The sequence below is a fragment of the Geospiza fortis genome, unplaced genomic scaffold (genome assembly GCF_000277835.1).
Source record: "Geospiza fortis unplaced genomic scaffold, GeoFor_1.0 scaffold546, whole genome shotgun sequence".
NCBI classification, from domain to species: domain Eukaryota; kingdom Metazoa; phylum Chordata; class Aves; order Passeriformes; family Thraupidae; genus Geospiza; species Geospiza fortis.
The window spans coordinates 418,763-433,329 of record NW_005054612.1 but is presented as its reverse complement, the minus strand read 5'-3'; the positions used below and the strand labels follow the sequence as shown (position 1 = coordinate 433,329).

General features: G+C 54.2%; 1 protein-coding gene across 1 annotated transcript in view; it reads left to right on the top strand.

Annotated features, from left to right (window-relative positions):
• SLC38A10 (solute carrier family 38 member 10) overlaps positions 1 to 14,567 on the top strand; it is a 28,437-nt gene that overhangs the window by 1,985 nt on the left and 11,885 nt on the right. The window contains exons 3-10 of the mRNA XM_031064667.1: positions 1,735 to 1,780; positions 2,823 to 2,916; positions 3,983 to 4,126; positions 4,984 to 5,108; positions 8,213 to 8,315; positions 8,983 to 9,165; positions 10,809 to 10,920; positions 11,099 to 11,205. Of these exons, the coding sequence (XP_030920527.1) occupies positions 1,735 to 1,780; positions 2,823 to 2,916; positions 3,983 to 4,126; positions 4,984 to 5,108; positions 8,213 to 8,315; positions 8,983 to 9,165; positions 10,809 to 10,920; positions 11,099 to 11,205 (914 nt within the window). The remainder of the gene's footprint in view (positions 1 to 1,734; positions 1,781 to 2,822; positions 2,917 to 3,982; positions 4,127 to 4,983; positions 5,109 to 8,212; positions 8,316 to 8,982; positions 9,166 to 10,808; positions 10,921 to 11,098; positions 11,206 to 14,567) is intronic.

The following is a 14,567-nucleotide window of genomic DNA, read 5'->3' as shown; positions in this document are numbered from 1 at the left end:
GGGCACAAAGGCTGTCCCAGGCCGGGGCTGGCGCTGGCCCCTTGCCACTGAGGGAAGGGGAAGGGCTGCAGGGAGATGTGTGGGTGAGGAGGGAAGGGCAGGCAGCTCCCAGATGGGTTTTAACAGGAGATGAGTGAATCCCTCCCCTTCCAGCAGCACTCGGGATGTGCTGGGGCTGTGCTGGGCAGCTCAGCCCTGCAGGGCAAGGGGCTGAAGCTCTGTCCCAGGAACCACGTTGGTTTGAAAGGCTTCTCCAGGTACTGAGCAAGCTCTGCCCAGTTTGGGGGCGTTCCAAGATCCAATTCCAAGGATTTGGCTGTACCATTTATTTTACAGTCGCTACCTCCTGGAGAAGATAAAGAATCCCATTTTTCCATTGTCCCCAGGTGGGAACACCTGCCACAGTGTTTGGAGGCTCGTTCTCATTGAGCATCAACTCCAAACAGCCAGGGAGATGGGCTGGTTCCAGGTTCCAGCATCACCCAGGCAGTGTCCATATCCAGAGGCTGGGATGTGCTCTGGGAGCATCAGCAGCACCATTCCTCCATCCCCCCTCCCCGAGCTCAGCCTGTTACTGCCCCATCTCCAGGAGGGATGTTTTCCTCTAGCTGGCTCCTCTTTCTCCTCCCAGACCCTTTGTCTGTGACCCCCCCAGAGCTGTTGCCTTTTCCCTCCTGGCTGTGAATTCCCAGAGGAGGCCGCTCCCCGTGCCGGGCACGGTGCCTGGTGGCATCTGTCCCACTGCCCTGTCACTGATCCAGCTGCTATTTTGGGTGCTCCCCCACATCCCTGCTCAGGGCTGTGGGTCCCTGCCGTGCCTTTTGCTCATTCTGTGGGAGAACATCTCGTTTCCTGAATTTTTAGCTGGAGTAGAGTCCAAGGAAATCAAGAGTTGAAGCTAATATTTAAAATAGCAGAAGAAGTTTCCAGAAAGGATCCGAGTTTGTTTTCTGGCGGGCTCTGGGAATGTTGGGCTGTGCCTTGAGGGAAGGCAGAGGGGACTCCAGGGTGGTGGGTTCATGCTGGACCTCACTGGCAGATTTGGGCACTGTGGTCTGGGTTTGGCACCGGAGCTCCCCATTCCCGTTCTGCCCAGTAGGAGCTAAAAATAGAAGCAAAGTTTTCTTGGCATTGTCTTTTTAAGAGAAAACCCAGTGATTTGAGGACTACTGAGCATTTTGTGCTCCAACCCCAGGATGGGAGGGAGGGAAAGCACAGCCTTGGCAGCAGCCCTTTGGTGTGGGTTGGGAGCCCTGGGTATTCTGGGAATGGGATTGAACGTTCTGGGCACCAGCTCAGCTCTCCCAGCCAGCCATGTCGGGCAGCCCAGTTCGAGGGGGAAGATAAAAATAAAAAGGGGACTTGGACTGGAATTCTGCACCACTTTAACTTTCGCCACACACAATCTTGTACAGGAATATTTTCTCTCCCATTGCCTTTAATGGCTGCCATGTGTGGCTGCTGCTTCACACCACTTCTGGTTTTAAATAGAAAAAAAGAACCTGCTTGCTGGCTTTCCCTCATCCCTGCTCCTGTCTTATGTGGTTTTCAGTTTCCAAAGGGAAAGGCTGAAAAAGAAAGTGGGAGGGTGAGTGGAACGGCCCCAAAATACCAGTGGTGGGTTCCTGCTGCACTGCCCTGTGTCACTGCTGGTGTCTAATTGTGAACTGACATCTTGCCCTGTTCTGGACCTTTCTTTGACTAACTTCCACTCTTTTTTCCCTTTTATGCCAGCATTTCATGCCTATGGAAAAGCAGGAAAAATGTTGGTGGAAACAAGGTAAATGTGCTGCTGATTCAAAGTGTGAACAGTTTGGGTGTCTGTGGTGGAAACCTTTCTGAGCCTTGCTGGGCTCTCCTTCCTCCTGGAATTCCACAGGAGCTGGGTGAGATGCCCTGAGTGCAGCTCCCAGGTGTCACCTCCATCCCTTCCAGCACTTCCCAGGCTCCGGGAGCACAGAAGGAAGGGATGAGCTGCTGTGCTGTGAAATCACAGCCGTGTCACTCGTGGCAGCTCTCCAGGGGTGCCATCCCTGCTGTTGGGTTAGTGGGAGGGAGTGTTTGCTTCCTTGGATCCCACGATCTGCTCTGCTCCTGCCCTCTGTGCTCCCTGCCCTGAGAGATGCCTTCAGGGGGAATCTTGCCTCCATCTCTGCTTCCTCCCATGACCCCAGTGCAGGTGTCAGGTGATGGCACAATCCCCACAGCTCTGCTTTTTCCAGCAGGGATTCTTTTCCAGGCATGCTGAGCCCAGGGCCGGCAGCGGTGCCGGCTCCTTCGCTCTTCCCGCTGCAAACTTCTGCTCAGCACTAAAAATACACAGAATATTCCTCAGATGTTACTTGTCCATGCAAGCAGAGGCTGTAATTGCCACAGGGATGTTCTATAATTGGAATTGGGAAGGAAAGTGGTCCAGGAGTGGGAGGAGAAGCAGTTCATGGACAATCTTTTCATTAAAGTGTGGTCCATTGTGTGGAGAGATGTTGGAGAGCCCACTGGATATTGAGACTCTCATGGCAGGGTCCTGCAGTGGGTGTGGGGCTCTGAGAGCCTCGTGCTGATTCTTTTGAATTTTTCCAGGAGTTCAAGGAGTTCTTGTCATCTCCAAGATTAGTTTTCCTTGGTTTTTTTCCCCGTGGCTCCCAACAGGAGTTAAACCCCTATGTGGGTTGTGGGCAGAGCTGCATCCCCAAGTGTTTGGTGTGGATGGAGGTTCTCTGGTGGCTGTTTTCCTGGGATGGAGTGCAGAAGGGGTGTCCTGCCCTTCCCAGCACTGAGGATGGAATGTGACTCTCCTAACCTGTCCCTGTTTGTGTTTGCAGCATGATTGGGCTGATGCTGGGCACTTGCATCGCCTTCTACGTCGTCATCGGCGATTTGGGCTCCAACTTCTTTGCCCAGATGCTCGGATTGCAGGTGAATAAATCACTCCTGTGTGCTCCCAGCCCTTGCACTGAGCCCTGTGTCCCCTGGGGACAGCAGAGCTCCTGCCTTGGGGTGTGCTCAGCATCCCCTGGGGTCCCAGGGGGGCTTTGTGGGGTCCCCTTACGGAGGGATCCTTGTGCACGGAGCCTCAGCTCTGGGAAGTCTGGGAAGCTCAGACATATGGCAAACAATCAGCTGTGTAAAACTCCAAGAAGGCATTTCCATCAAAGGAATTCTTTTTAACTTGGTCCCTTTATTAATTCTGGAGCAGATTCCTGGGGGAGATAATGCTTCCTGCCTTAATTCCTGCCCCGGTGGGTAGTGACAGGCAGTTCCTGTGCCTGAGCTCTCCTCCCTGTAGCTCAGGAGGGATTTTTGTCCTGTCCCTGGCTGGTTTTGTGGCCAAAGTCTCTGTGTTCCTGCCTCCTCAGCCGTGTGATGAGCCTGCTGCTGGCTCAGGGTGCTCAGAGGCAAGAGGTGCTCCTCAGAGCCGGCACGAGGGCCGTGCAGGGAAGCAAAAGGATTTTTGGTAGAGTGTTATCTGTGCTGCCTGATGCTCCTAAGCTCAGATTAAGGGACTGTGAAGTTAAAAAAGATGCGTTGAGGCTGCAGCCAAATTAGGTATTAAATATTTCCAAGCATTCCAGAGTGTTCTGCTATAATAAATACCAGTGTGAGGCTTTGATTAATTTTCTGGATTGGAGTTTTCAACACTTTCAATTTCTCATCTCCCCAAGTAAATTTAGGTTTTATTTAATTGCATGGAAATACCTAAATAGCTTGTGCTGGATTAGCATTTAACCCCCCCAGCCACCCCCCAGATTCTTCCAGCTCGGACCTGTCACACACTGCAGAGCAACAGTGGCACCCAGTGACTGTCTCAGCTCAGCACAGACAGAGCCCGAGCTTGCAGCATCTTCAAACCCCTCCAGACACACAATTGCACTGTTTAAAGCTGCTTTTCACCCTGGAAAGATGAGCCATGCCAGGGTTTGCTGCCTGGGGGTGTGTGGGGTGTCCTCCCTGCTGCAGGTGTTGATGCAGGTGTGTTGTGCAGGTGTCGGGCCCGTTCCGCATTGTCCTGCTCTTCGCTGTCTCCCTGTGCATTGTCCTTCCCCTGAGCCTGCAGAGGAACATGATGGCCTCCATTCAGTCCTTCAGTGCCATGGCTCTCATCTTCTACAGTGTGTTCATGTTTGTGGTGGGTACGGACACCGGGCATCCCCTTTCCCTCCTTTCTGTTCGTTTTTGGTGACCAGTTGCTCCTGTGATGCTCCTGTGAGCTCCCGGATGCTCCTGTGATTCCCTCTTGGAGCTCCAGCCCTGCCTCACCCAAATTTCAGGACTGGAAGGAAAGGGAGGTGTGGGAATTCTTTCCATGCAGGGTCACACCTCAGGGCTGGTGTGGAACTTCCCAGGAGCTGTGCCTTTAAGAAACCACAACGTTCACAAGAGCTGGCTGCACTGAAACATCTCTGGGGATTAGAAACCCCATCCAAGGATATTATAAACAGACATTCAGACATATTTACCTTCTGCTTCCTGTGCAACCCAACTCCTGCCAGTTCTTGTGTCCATGGCAAGGGAGCTCCCTGGCCTCGGCTCCTCCCTTTTTCCATAAAGCTTTTCCTTCTCTTTGGTGAGCTGCTGGTGTTAAATGGCCCTGGAGCAGCAGGTGGGATCCTGTTTTAGGACCCTTTGTCTCTCTCTGCTGAACAGGATTCTCTAAGGCCAACGGTGCTTCCTGTTTGGATTTAAAAAACACATTTAAAAAGTGCAAAAGAGGTTGCTTTGAACAATGATTCTCACAGTTAGTGTGTCTGTGGAAACTGTGTGTGCTGTGATATCTGATGGCATCAAACAAGGGAGGAAAGTCACAGATCCCTTGGAATACTCCCTGGGATCCTTGGTGGCCCTGGGGGCTGTGTGGGTGGGATGTGGAGCTGGGGGATTGGTATGGGGCTGTGCTGGCAGCTCGGGTTATCCCAGCCTGGCATTGCTGCTGCCCTGGAGCTGTTTGGGGCTGGCTGCTCACCCCTGCTGTCTGTCCTGCTGCAGGTTGTGTTGTCCTCCTTCAACCACGGGCTCTTCAGCGGGCAGTGGCTGCAGCGGGTCAGTTACATGCGCTGGGAGGGCATTTTCCGCTGCATCCCCATCTTCGGAATGTCCTTTGCCTGCCAGTCGTAAGTACCTGCCTTCCCCAGCCCTGGCACTTGTTCCTGCTGTGAGTTTGTGGTGGGGCACAGGGTCAGGAGGATCTGCAAGGGATAGATACCATCTGCTTTGGTGGTTTGTTTTCATCAGGGTACTTTACAGCTCGCTGAAGTTCAGCCTCTCATTCAGTCGTGACCCTTTTGTTACCCAGACCCTTTTGTTATTCCATTTCACCTGGGAGTTCTTGTCATGGAGCAACATGAGACCACTGGAGCCAAACAGCTCCTCGGGAGCTTCTGGTGCAGCTGCAGGAGGGATGAAATTCCCGTGGTTCTTGAAGGGAATGCTGGAGCACCAGGAAAGGCTGTGCCCCCCTCTTGTGTGACCCCCTGAATGCTGGGGGCTGCTCTGCTCCCCCACATCTCCTGGAGAGCACTCTGAAGGTCACACAGGTGTTGGCTTTGGAGGGGTGTTCCTGCATTTCCAGAGTATTGTATAACTCCTGCATTTCCACTTCCCTGGGTGTAGTGGCACGTGGAAGGAGCTGAGAGCAGACCAGGCTATTTCCACCTGTCCAGTTCCCTGCGTTTGGGAGGGTTTCTGTGACAAGTGGAAGAAGGTGAGGGCAGGCCAGGCTGTCCCAGGTTTCCAGCAGCATTCCCTGCTGCACCAGCACAGCAGGTGAGTGCTGTGACAGCTCTAACCCGTGTAAATCCAGCCCTGGGCGGGGAAGGACTGGCCTGCTCTGGAAGGAGCATCCTCCTCTGGAAGCCTGGCAGAGCTGGGCTTCCCCCTTGTAGTTCCAGCAAACGGGTCTCGTGCCAACAGTAAATGAATGTGACAGATAAAATTTGCTCAGACTGCTGTGTTTACACCCACTCCAAGATCCAAATCATCATTTCCCACTTACTGGCTCTCTTGGCAGCTCAGATCCTACCCCGGCACACTCCAGGCTTGCTGTTTAATGTCTCCATTACAACTGGCAGAGGGAATTGTGTTCTCTTGCAGCTTTACCTTGTTAACAAATCCCTTTTATTTTTTTTTTCCTTGTGGAAGCCATGCAGTACCCAGAGCAGTTTTCCTGGGAGTTGGGAATGCAGGGAAATGGTTTGGTGTGGACCTGTGTGTGTGCCTAAATATGAGCTCCATGGCAGCACTTTTGTGGCAGACCCCATCTAAAGCTGTGTGTTCTTTCCAAACATCAGGAAAATACACTGTCCCCAGCCCAGGCAATATTTACATATTTTTAAAAATTTCTTTCCATCTGTGTATTCTCTCTCTTTCTCTCTCTACCCACCCTCTATATATTCTATTCCTCTCTTTATATGTAGTTTAACTATGTAGCCTCAGCTGGGTGGATTTAACTTTACTAACCTCTGAATCACCTTTTTAACCATCCCACACACTGCAGAGCCTCTCTTTTTCCCTCTTTTTTCCTTCCCAAGCCTGAATGGTTGGCTGGACCCTTCCCTCGGAGGCTGAAGGCCAGAATGTAGCTGGAGGTGGCTGTGGAGAGGGCAGGGAGGAATCCCAAAAGGAGAGATTTCCAAGGGAAGCCAATCTCCTTTCTCCAGGGAGGAATCCCAAATGGAGAAATTTCCTAGGGAAGCCAGTCTCCTTTCTCCAGGGAGGAATCCTAAATGGAGAGATTCCCAAGGAAGAATCCCAAATGGAGAGATTCCTAGGGAAGCCAATCTCCCAAGGAAGCCAGTCTCTTCACTCCCAGGGAGGAATCCCAAAAGGAGAGATTCCCAGGGAGGGATCCCAAAAGGAGGGATTCCCAGGTAAGCTAGTCTCCTTTCTCCAGGGAGGAATCCCAAATGGAGAGACTCCCAGGGAAGCCAGTCTCCTCACTCCCAGGAAGGAATCCCAAAAGGAGAGATTCCTGGGGAAGCCAATCTCCTCACTGCCAGGAAGGAATCCCAAAAGAAGGGATTCCCAGGGAAGCCAATCTCCTCACTGCCAGGAAGGAATCCCAAAAGAAGGGATTCCCAGGGAAGCCAATCTCCTCACTGCCAGGGAGGAATCCCAAAAGAAGGGATCCCCAGGGAAGCCAATCGCCTCACTGCCAGGGAGGAATCCCAAAAGAAGGGATTCTTGGGGAAGCCAATCTCCTCACTCCCAGGAGGGAATCCCAAAAGGAGAGATTCCTGGGGAAGCCAATCTCCTCACTCCCAGGGAGGAATCCCAAAAGGAGGGATTCCCAGGGAAGCCAATCTCCTCACTCCCAGGGAGGAATCCCAAAAGGAGGGATTCCCAGGGAAGCCGGTCTCCTTTCTTCAGGGAGGAATCCCAGATGGAGACTCCTGGGGAAGTCCTTGCTCCCTGCTGGTACCTCCAGCCCCAGAGCCTCCTCTGACGTTCAGGGATTGAGGGTTAAGGATCTTTCAGCTGGGCCCCAGCCTGACATACTTCCTGGGAATGGCTTGGTGCCTGCTGGAGCTGGGGATACCCCTTCCCATCTCCCTGCAGCCCCCCCACCCTTCTCCCGAGAGTTCCAGGATGTAGCTGCTAGAATTAAAGTAACAAGAGGTTAATGAGTTGCTAAAATATGCACCTGATGTCAAAAGGAACATTCCCCACACTTTCCAAGGCTGTAAATACCCCAAATCCCAGGGAACTGGCACTTGTGGCTTTCTATGAAGCGAGCTGAAGTAGGACAGGCTGCTGCGCTGGGGTTTGTTTGTTTAATTTTCCTTCAGACAGTGGGATGCTCCAACCTTCTTCCCTCTTTTCCTCTGTAAACACTGTGTTGCTTTAATTATCAGCACGGAGAGCTCCAAGAACAATAATCTCTGGCGCTGGGGCTGGCCCAGAGCCACCCGTGGCCCCGGGAACAAACGGTCATTCATTTTGCAACCCTTCCTGAACCCAAATGTTTACATCACACGTTTCGCTCCACGTGGTGGGGTGGGGAGAGCAGGAATATTTTTGCAACACTTAAAAGTTATGAGTGTTCTGAAATCTCTTGGCATTAGCAGTATAAATTGTGGAATAGCAGCAGGTGTTTATGCTCCAAAGGGGGAAGGTGTCAGGGATTCGTTGCTGCTGGGCTGAGGCAGAGGATGGGCTGGGATTGGGGGTTTTCTCCTGTTTCCTGCAGGTTTCCTTAAATATTTTACCCTTTTTACAGTCAGGTCTTGCCTACTTACGACAGCTTGGATGAGCCGTCTGTCAAAATCATGAGCTCCATATTTGCTTCTTCCCTAAACGTGGTCACCACCTTTTACATCATGGTAGGAACTTCCCCTTCTCTTCCCTTGCCAGAAATCTGGAGGGGCCACAGGGATGAGGCTTTATCTACAGCTGGGGCTGGTTTCTGCTTATCTGTATTTATTCTGACAGATAAGTCCTCGTGCTGAAAGCAGAGTTAGGTGGGAGGTGATGAACCCAAGGGCACAGGGGGCACTGGGAGAATCCAGGTTTTCAGAGTAGCATGTTTGCTTGGATGGAGGCAGAGTGGAGGCCCAGCTCTTCCCAGGCCCAGCCTGGAGCAGGGGCTGCTGCCCAGAGTTTGGGAGAGCTTTTTCCAGCCTGTTTGGAAGGAAGTTATGCCTCATAAGGCAGCAGTTAATAAAACTGGGTTAATAATTCCTGAGGAGAGCCTTGGCCCATGAGCCAGGCTGCTGCAGGGGATTGTGACAGCCCCCTCTCTCTCTGAGGGGCAGTCCATGGGCCTGGCAGCAAGCAAAGTGTGTCCTTTAGGAAAACCCCTGGATTTGATGAGAAACTTGCTTTTAGGCAGTTCCCACTCTTGATTAACGACCTGTCCCAGGTTTTGGGGTGCCCCTGGAAGTGACCTCACGCTCCCATTTGGCTGCTCCAATGGGAGGTCACTGTCCTGTCCCCTCTGTGAGGAGCAGGTGTGAAGTGTTGGGAGTCCAACCCTGCTCCCCTCTCCAGGTGGGCTTCTTTGGCTATGTGAGTTACACCGAGGCCATTGCTGGGAACGTGCTGATGAACTTCCCTTCCAACGTGGTGACGGAGATGATCCGAGTGGGATTCATGATGTCGGTGGCAGTGGGGTTCCCCATGATGATCCTGCCCTGCAGACAGGCTCTGAACACCCTGCTCTTTGAGCAGCAGGTAAGACCCCAGGGCTGCCTCGGGGTGAAGCTTGATTTTTGAAGGGTTTTTGTGACTCTTTGGTCTCTGACTGGGCCCCAAACCGGCCTTGGCTCCCTGAGACTCTGGTGCTAATGGCATGTGGCAGGTACTCGCTATCCCAAGGGACAAAACCTCAACTCCCATAAAATCCTCAGTGCCCAGGGTGTGGTGACAGTGCAGCAGGGGCCTGTGGCCATCTCTAAATCCTGCTCTGCTCAGTGGTTAATCCTGGCACTTGGAGGTTTGTGTCCTTTCTGCAGAGGAATTCTGTGGGCCAAAGGAGTGGAGTTCCCAGTGTAAAGCTCATGTCCCATGGCTGCTGCTCCCTGCTCTGCTGGGGATTCCAGCTCTGGCACAGACATGTTACACAGCTCAGAGCCGAGGTGGTTTCTTCCCCTCAGAAAAAGGGTGAAATGTGCTTTTGGAAGCAGCAGAGCCTCCTCATTTCCTGCTGCTCCAGCTGCTGTCCTTTTGCTGGCCAACTCATCGAGCTCAAGCTCCCGTTCCCGGCCTCGGAGCACAGCCCAGCCCCATTTCTTCTTGCTTCCTTGTGTGCCTGCTGATTCCTGCTCCATTATTCTCACCCAGCAGCCCTGGAGCAGCCTTTTCCTCTGCGGGTTCGGATGTCCCCTTCCTCCAGCGCCTCCCGGGCTGCGGTGCCGGGGGCGGGCAGTGGGATGTGGGATCCAGCCCTCTCCCACACGTTCCACCTTTCCCAGGGCCAGCTCCTCAGCCAGCCTTTGTGACTGAGGCTGGTCTGTCTGCTGGAGACTGTGAGTCCCTTGTGGCAGTGGCGTGTTCTCCTCTGTGCATTGTGCGCACGGAGCGCGCCGATGGGATTCAGCAAATAACACTGAGAGATTGTGGGAATGTTCTGAGGCCTTTGTGTATCCGCATAAATAGAAACCTCTTAGGCAGGAAATAAAACTTGAGCAATTTATAGCCCTAAATCCTGCCACTTCTGCCTGTGAGAAGCCCCCGGCTCTTTTCTCACGTTGGGAGGGCCTGAGGATGGGGGCAGGCTCGGTGAGAGCCAGCGGGTGCAGAGGAGGAAGCGCTGGAAACACTTGGGAACACTTTGGATCTCGCCTGGGCTCAGCTCGTGGCTGGCTGGGCTCTGAAGGTGTCGCTTTGCCTTCCTCCCCCATCTGTGCAGCAGCAGAGCTGGGACCTGCTGGGTCTGCAGGGCACGCTGGGGCCGCTGCCTTCCACACCTCCCACTCGGGAGGTGGGATGGGATGGGAAGCAGAGCGGCCTCTGGAATTCCTCCAGCAGCTGCCCAGCAGCACCCATCCTCCCCTGCGCTCTCCCTGGGGTGTCTCCCAGTCAGAGAGGCTGCTCCTGTGCAGGGGATGGCCCTGCTCCCAGAGCTCTTGGGGAACACCTCTCCCTAGCACAGCCAGGGCTCTTCCTCTGCAGCTTCTCCCTCCTGCTGCACCCCTGGGCTCCTTCCTCCTGCCCTTGGGCTGTTCTCTGAGTCCCTGCTGGGGGGATCACAGCTGGGCTGGGCTGGAGCTGCAGGCAGCATTGCTGAGGGAATTGCTGGGGGCTGAGGGAATTGCTGAGGGTCTGGGGACTGCAATACCAGAGCTAACTCTCCCTCTCCACCCTTGCCCTCCCAGCAGAAGGACGGCACCTTCGCTGCCGGGGGATACATGCCCCCGCTGCGCTTCAAAGCCCTGACGCTGGCTGTTGTGTTTGGAACCATGGTCGGAGGCATCATGATCCCCAATGGTGAGTGAGGAGCTGGGAACAAGGGCTGGCTGCTTTCTCTGGTCTCTGTTATTTGTTTTCCTGGCTGGGGTGACCAGACTCACACCCCATCCTGCCCGGGGGCTCTGGCAGCTGTCCCATGCTGCTGCTCTGGCACTCCTGGAAAAGACCTTTGCTGACTTTTCCTCTTTTTCTCCAGTGGAAACAGTCCTGGGCCTGACAGGTGCGACCATGGGAAGCCTCATTTGTTTCATCTGCCCAGCTCTTATTTACAAGAAGATCCACAAGAATGCGCTTTGTTCACAGGTCAGTGCTGATGCTGCTTGACATCCCCCTAAGCCCTCTGCAGAGCCTGGGAACGTGCTTCATTTGGCTGCAGCACAGAAACTGCTCAGCACCTCCTCCAGCCTCCCCCTCCAGCCTGCCCAGTACAGGTGGGAGCTGTTCTGGGTGGGTGTCCACCACTTTGGGATGCGCAGACAGTGGCGGAGGTGCTGGCCCAAGCTAGAGCACCAGCTCTTTTTGTCCTTCCAGCAGCAAGTGAAACAGTCATTTTGTGCATAAAATGCTGCTTCCAGTCCTCCTCCGGGTGGGATTCAGGTTTTGGATCCTCAGAACAGGAAATCCAGGCAGCCTGTAAAACCTTAAAGCCTCACATCCCGACCTGCCCGGGCTGGGTAAAACAAACAGGGCTCCACGATGTGGTTTGTGCTGCCGACCCTCAGCTTTCTGCTTTCAACCAAAATAATAGTAAAAAGGAACACACACATAGAGGTGTTGCTTCAGGAATTGATTTTCTGAGGGATTGGGGTCGTTCAGAGGCTGTTAGAAGTTTAACTTTTCCTTTTGCTCCAGTTTGAATTGGCCTCCTCAGGGACCGAAACAAAGTGGCTCTTTGCTGGGCTTGATCTCTCTGCTCCTGCAAATACCGTGGGCTGAAATTAACAGGTTTTGGGTTTTTTCCCTAACAATAATTTAATCCACTGCCTTTTTCATAGGCCTCTGTCCCAACATTCCCAGTCAGGACAGTGCTGGGCTGGGAATAAGGTTTTGGGCGCAGTGTGGAGTCAGCAGGGGAGAGCAGCACGTTTTTGTGGGGCCCACAGAACTGGTGGCTTGTTCTCTGCTTAATGACTTGTGGCTTTGCAAACCTACGTGAATTTTTTAAGCAGGGTGTGTTTTTTTTTCTTCCCTGTGCTTTCCCTGACACAAGGAAGTAGTCCAACTTTCCAGCTTTCACTCTGAATTCTGACACTTAGCTCCGAACTTCTTTGAGTGAAACCCTGAGCAGGAGTCTGAATGCCAGCCTGGGTTTTTCAGGGAAACAAAGAGCACTTTCAAGAATTGCTTTCTATTCCGGCTGAGCCAGAGCGTTTCCCTGCAGTGCCTCGGGGCTGCACTCAGGACAGGCTGAGCTCTCAGCCTGGCTGCTCGGGGTGGGACACTGGGGCCCTCACAATGCCTGACCCCAAACCCGGTCACGAGGCTCAGGGAGATGTTTGTCCTGCAGAAATCCCCACAAAGGAGGAAGGGCTTATCTAAAGCATCAGGCCCCGGGTTACTTGTCGAGGGGCTGGCAGCAAGCTGTCCAGCCTTCCCTGAGTGATCCATTGCCTGTCAGGTTTGCATTCCTGCTCGGAGCGAGAACACACCTGCCCGCCCTGCTCAGCGCCTCCCCGCCTCCACAGCCCAGCTCCGAGCCCACCCTCTCCTCCCTCCAGGTCTTTGCAAAGGCTCATTTATTCTTTCCCTGGAGCTCTGTCTTTGGTCTCCTCCTTCATTCCTGCACTCCTTTGATCAGGTGCTCCACTCCATCAAAGTCAGCTCCTGAGGAAGGTGGCAGGCGGGGGAGAATGCCAGCCCTGGGCTCAGCTGTCCTTCCCTTCCTGTCCCTGTTCAAACAGGGTACAGGGGCGTTCTCCCTCCTTCTCTGCATCAGCTTTAGCCTCCTTCAGAGCAGCAAACCTCAGCGCCAGCTTCTACACTTCTCTGGGTTATCTTGGCTCTTGCGCTGCTGAGGACTGGCTGCTTTTATCGGGCCATTTCTGGCACCCAGCAGCGTCCAGTGTGGGGCAGGTGGTGACGTGAAAGGCCAGGTTTTTACAGGAGAGGTGCAAACTGAGGCTATGAAACACTAAAAGTGAAGAGGATTTCAGATGGGGGAGGGAAATGGGCAGATGTTTGCTGGCCAGCAAAGCGCTTCTGCTGAGGAGCTGGGAAGGATTGGAGCTGCTGCTCAGCTGGGCTGGGCTGGCAGTGCCCTGGTTGGAAGGGTTGGGTTGGAAAGGCAGGTCCCAGAGCAGTTAAAAAGCCCAGAGTCAGGCACACAGCGCTGTGAGTGAAGCAGGGAGAGTGTTCCCTTTCTTGTGGTTTAGCATCTGTTGCTGTAAAGGTCCGCGTCCCGCTGCTCCCCGGGAGCCCCGGTTTGGCAGAGCTGCCGTGGGCCGTGTGGGGGTCTGTGAGCAGAGTGTGGAACTGCCAGCAGGAAGGTGTTGCCTTCCCAGTGTTGACACAGGCTTGTCCGAGAGGCCCCTCCTAGGGAGGCCGGAGTTGCTCTTGTCCCAGTTGGGGAAGAGGAGCTGCCGGAGGTCAGGAAGTGACCCCTGGGCTCGCTCCTGTGTGGGTGGAAAAGAGATTCCCTCTGCCCTTCCCTGGCAGTGCAGGGGCCAGCACACCTTCTCCAGCAGCACATCCAGGGGTGCAGCCCCCCAAACACAGCATCTCTGAGGAGGGGGCTGGCAGTGACTGGGGCTCTGCATTCCTTCACCATGACTCCGTCCCTCGGAGCGCTCGCTCGGTGTCCAGGAGGAGGACGGGGATGGCGTCACGCCACACAAATGCAGCGTGTTTGCTTCCCGTGGCTGCAGGACAGGGCTGAGCTAATGGCTCTGCTCTGCAGAGCTGGATCATTTCTGGGAGGAAGGAGGGCCAGGGGAGCACAACTGGCTGAGGAAACGGCCGCGTGAACTTCCTCTGCTGAATTCCCGTCCGTGCTCTGAGCGTGGCTCCCAGGAGATGGCCCTGGCCCTGCTGAGCTGCCCCAGGGCTTCCCACAGCCTCTCCCCGTGGCTGTGCTGAGAGGGGCTTCTGCAGAAAAGGCTCTGCTCTCGGTGGGATCGCTGGCTCTGGGGAGATCATTCCCCTGGGACCAGAGCTTGGCTCAGATGTGCCTTGCAGTGCTGAGCCTCCCCTCGCTGCAGGATCTCTGGATGCTCTGGAGATTGGTGGCTCCTCTGCCTGGATTGGTTCCTTGAGCGCTCGAGTCCTTGCAGCCCTCACTCCTGTTCCTTCAGTTGCCTTGGTGGTCCCCTGAGCGCAAACCGCCTGCTTTTCCATGGCATAAGCATCTCCATGGAATTAAGCCAAATCGTGGCCCTCTTTATTCTGGTCTTTAGGTGAGGAGGGGGGAGCTGGGTGAGGGCGGCTCAGGGACAGCCCAGCCTGTCTCCGGCTGCCACGTGTGCCCGTACCCGCTGCTCCGGGAGCTCGCAGCTGAACTCCAAATGTGCAACAATCAAAGGGGTTTCAATCCGAGGCATTTGAGCCCCTGGTTCCCCACTAAGATAAGAAACAACAAAAATCCTTTTAAAGCATTTAGTGTTTTCAGCCGTTTCCTACAGCTCCCTCCTCTCCCACGTTGCTCCTGGTTCCTGTGGCACCAGAATAGA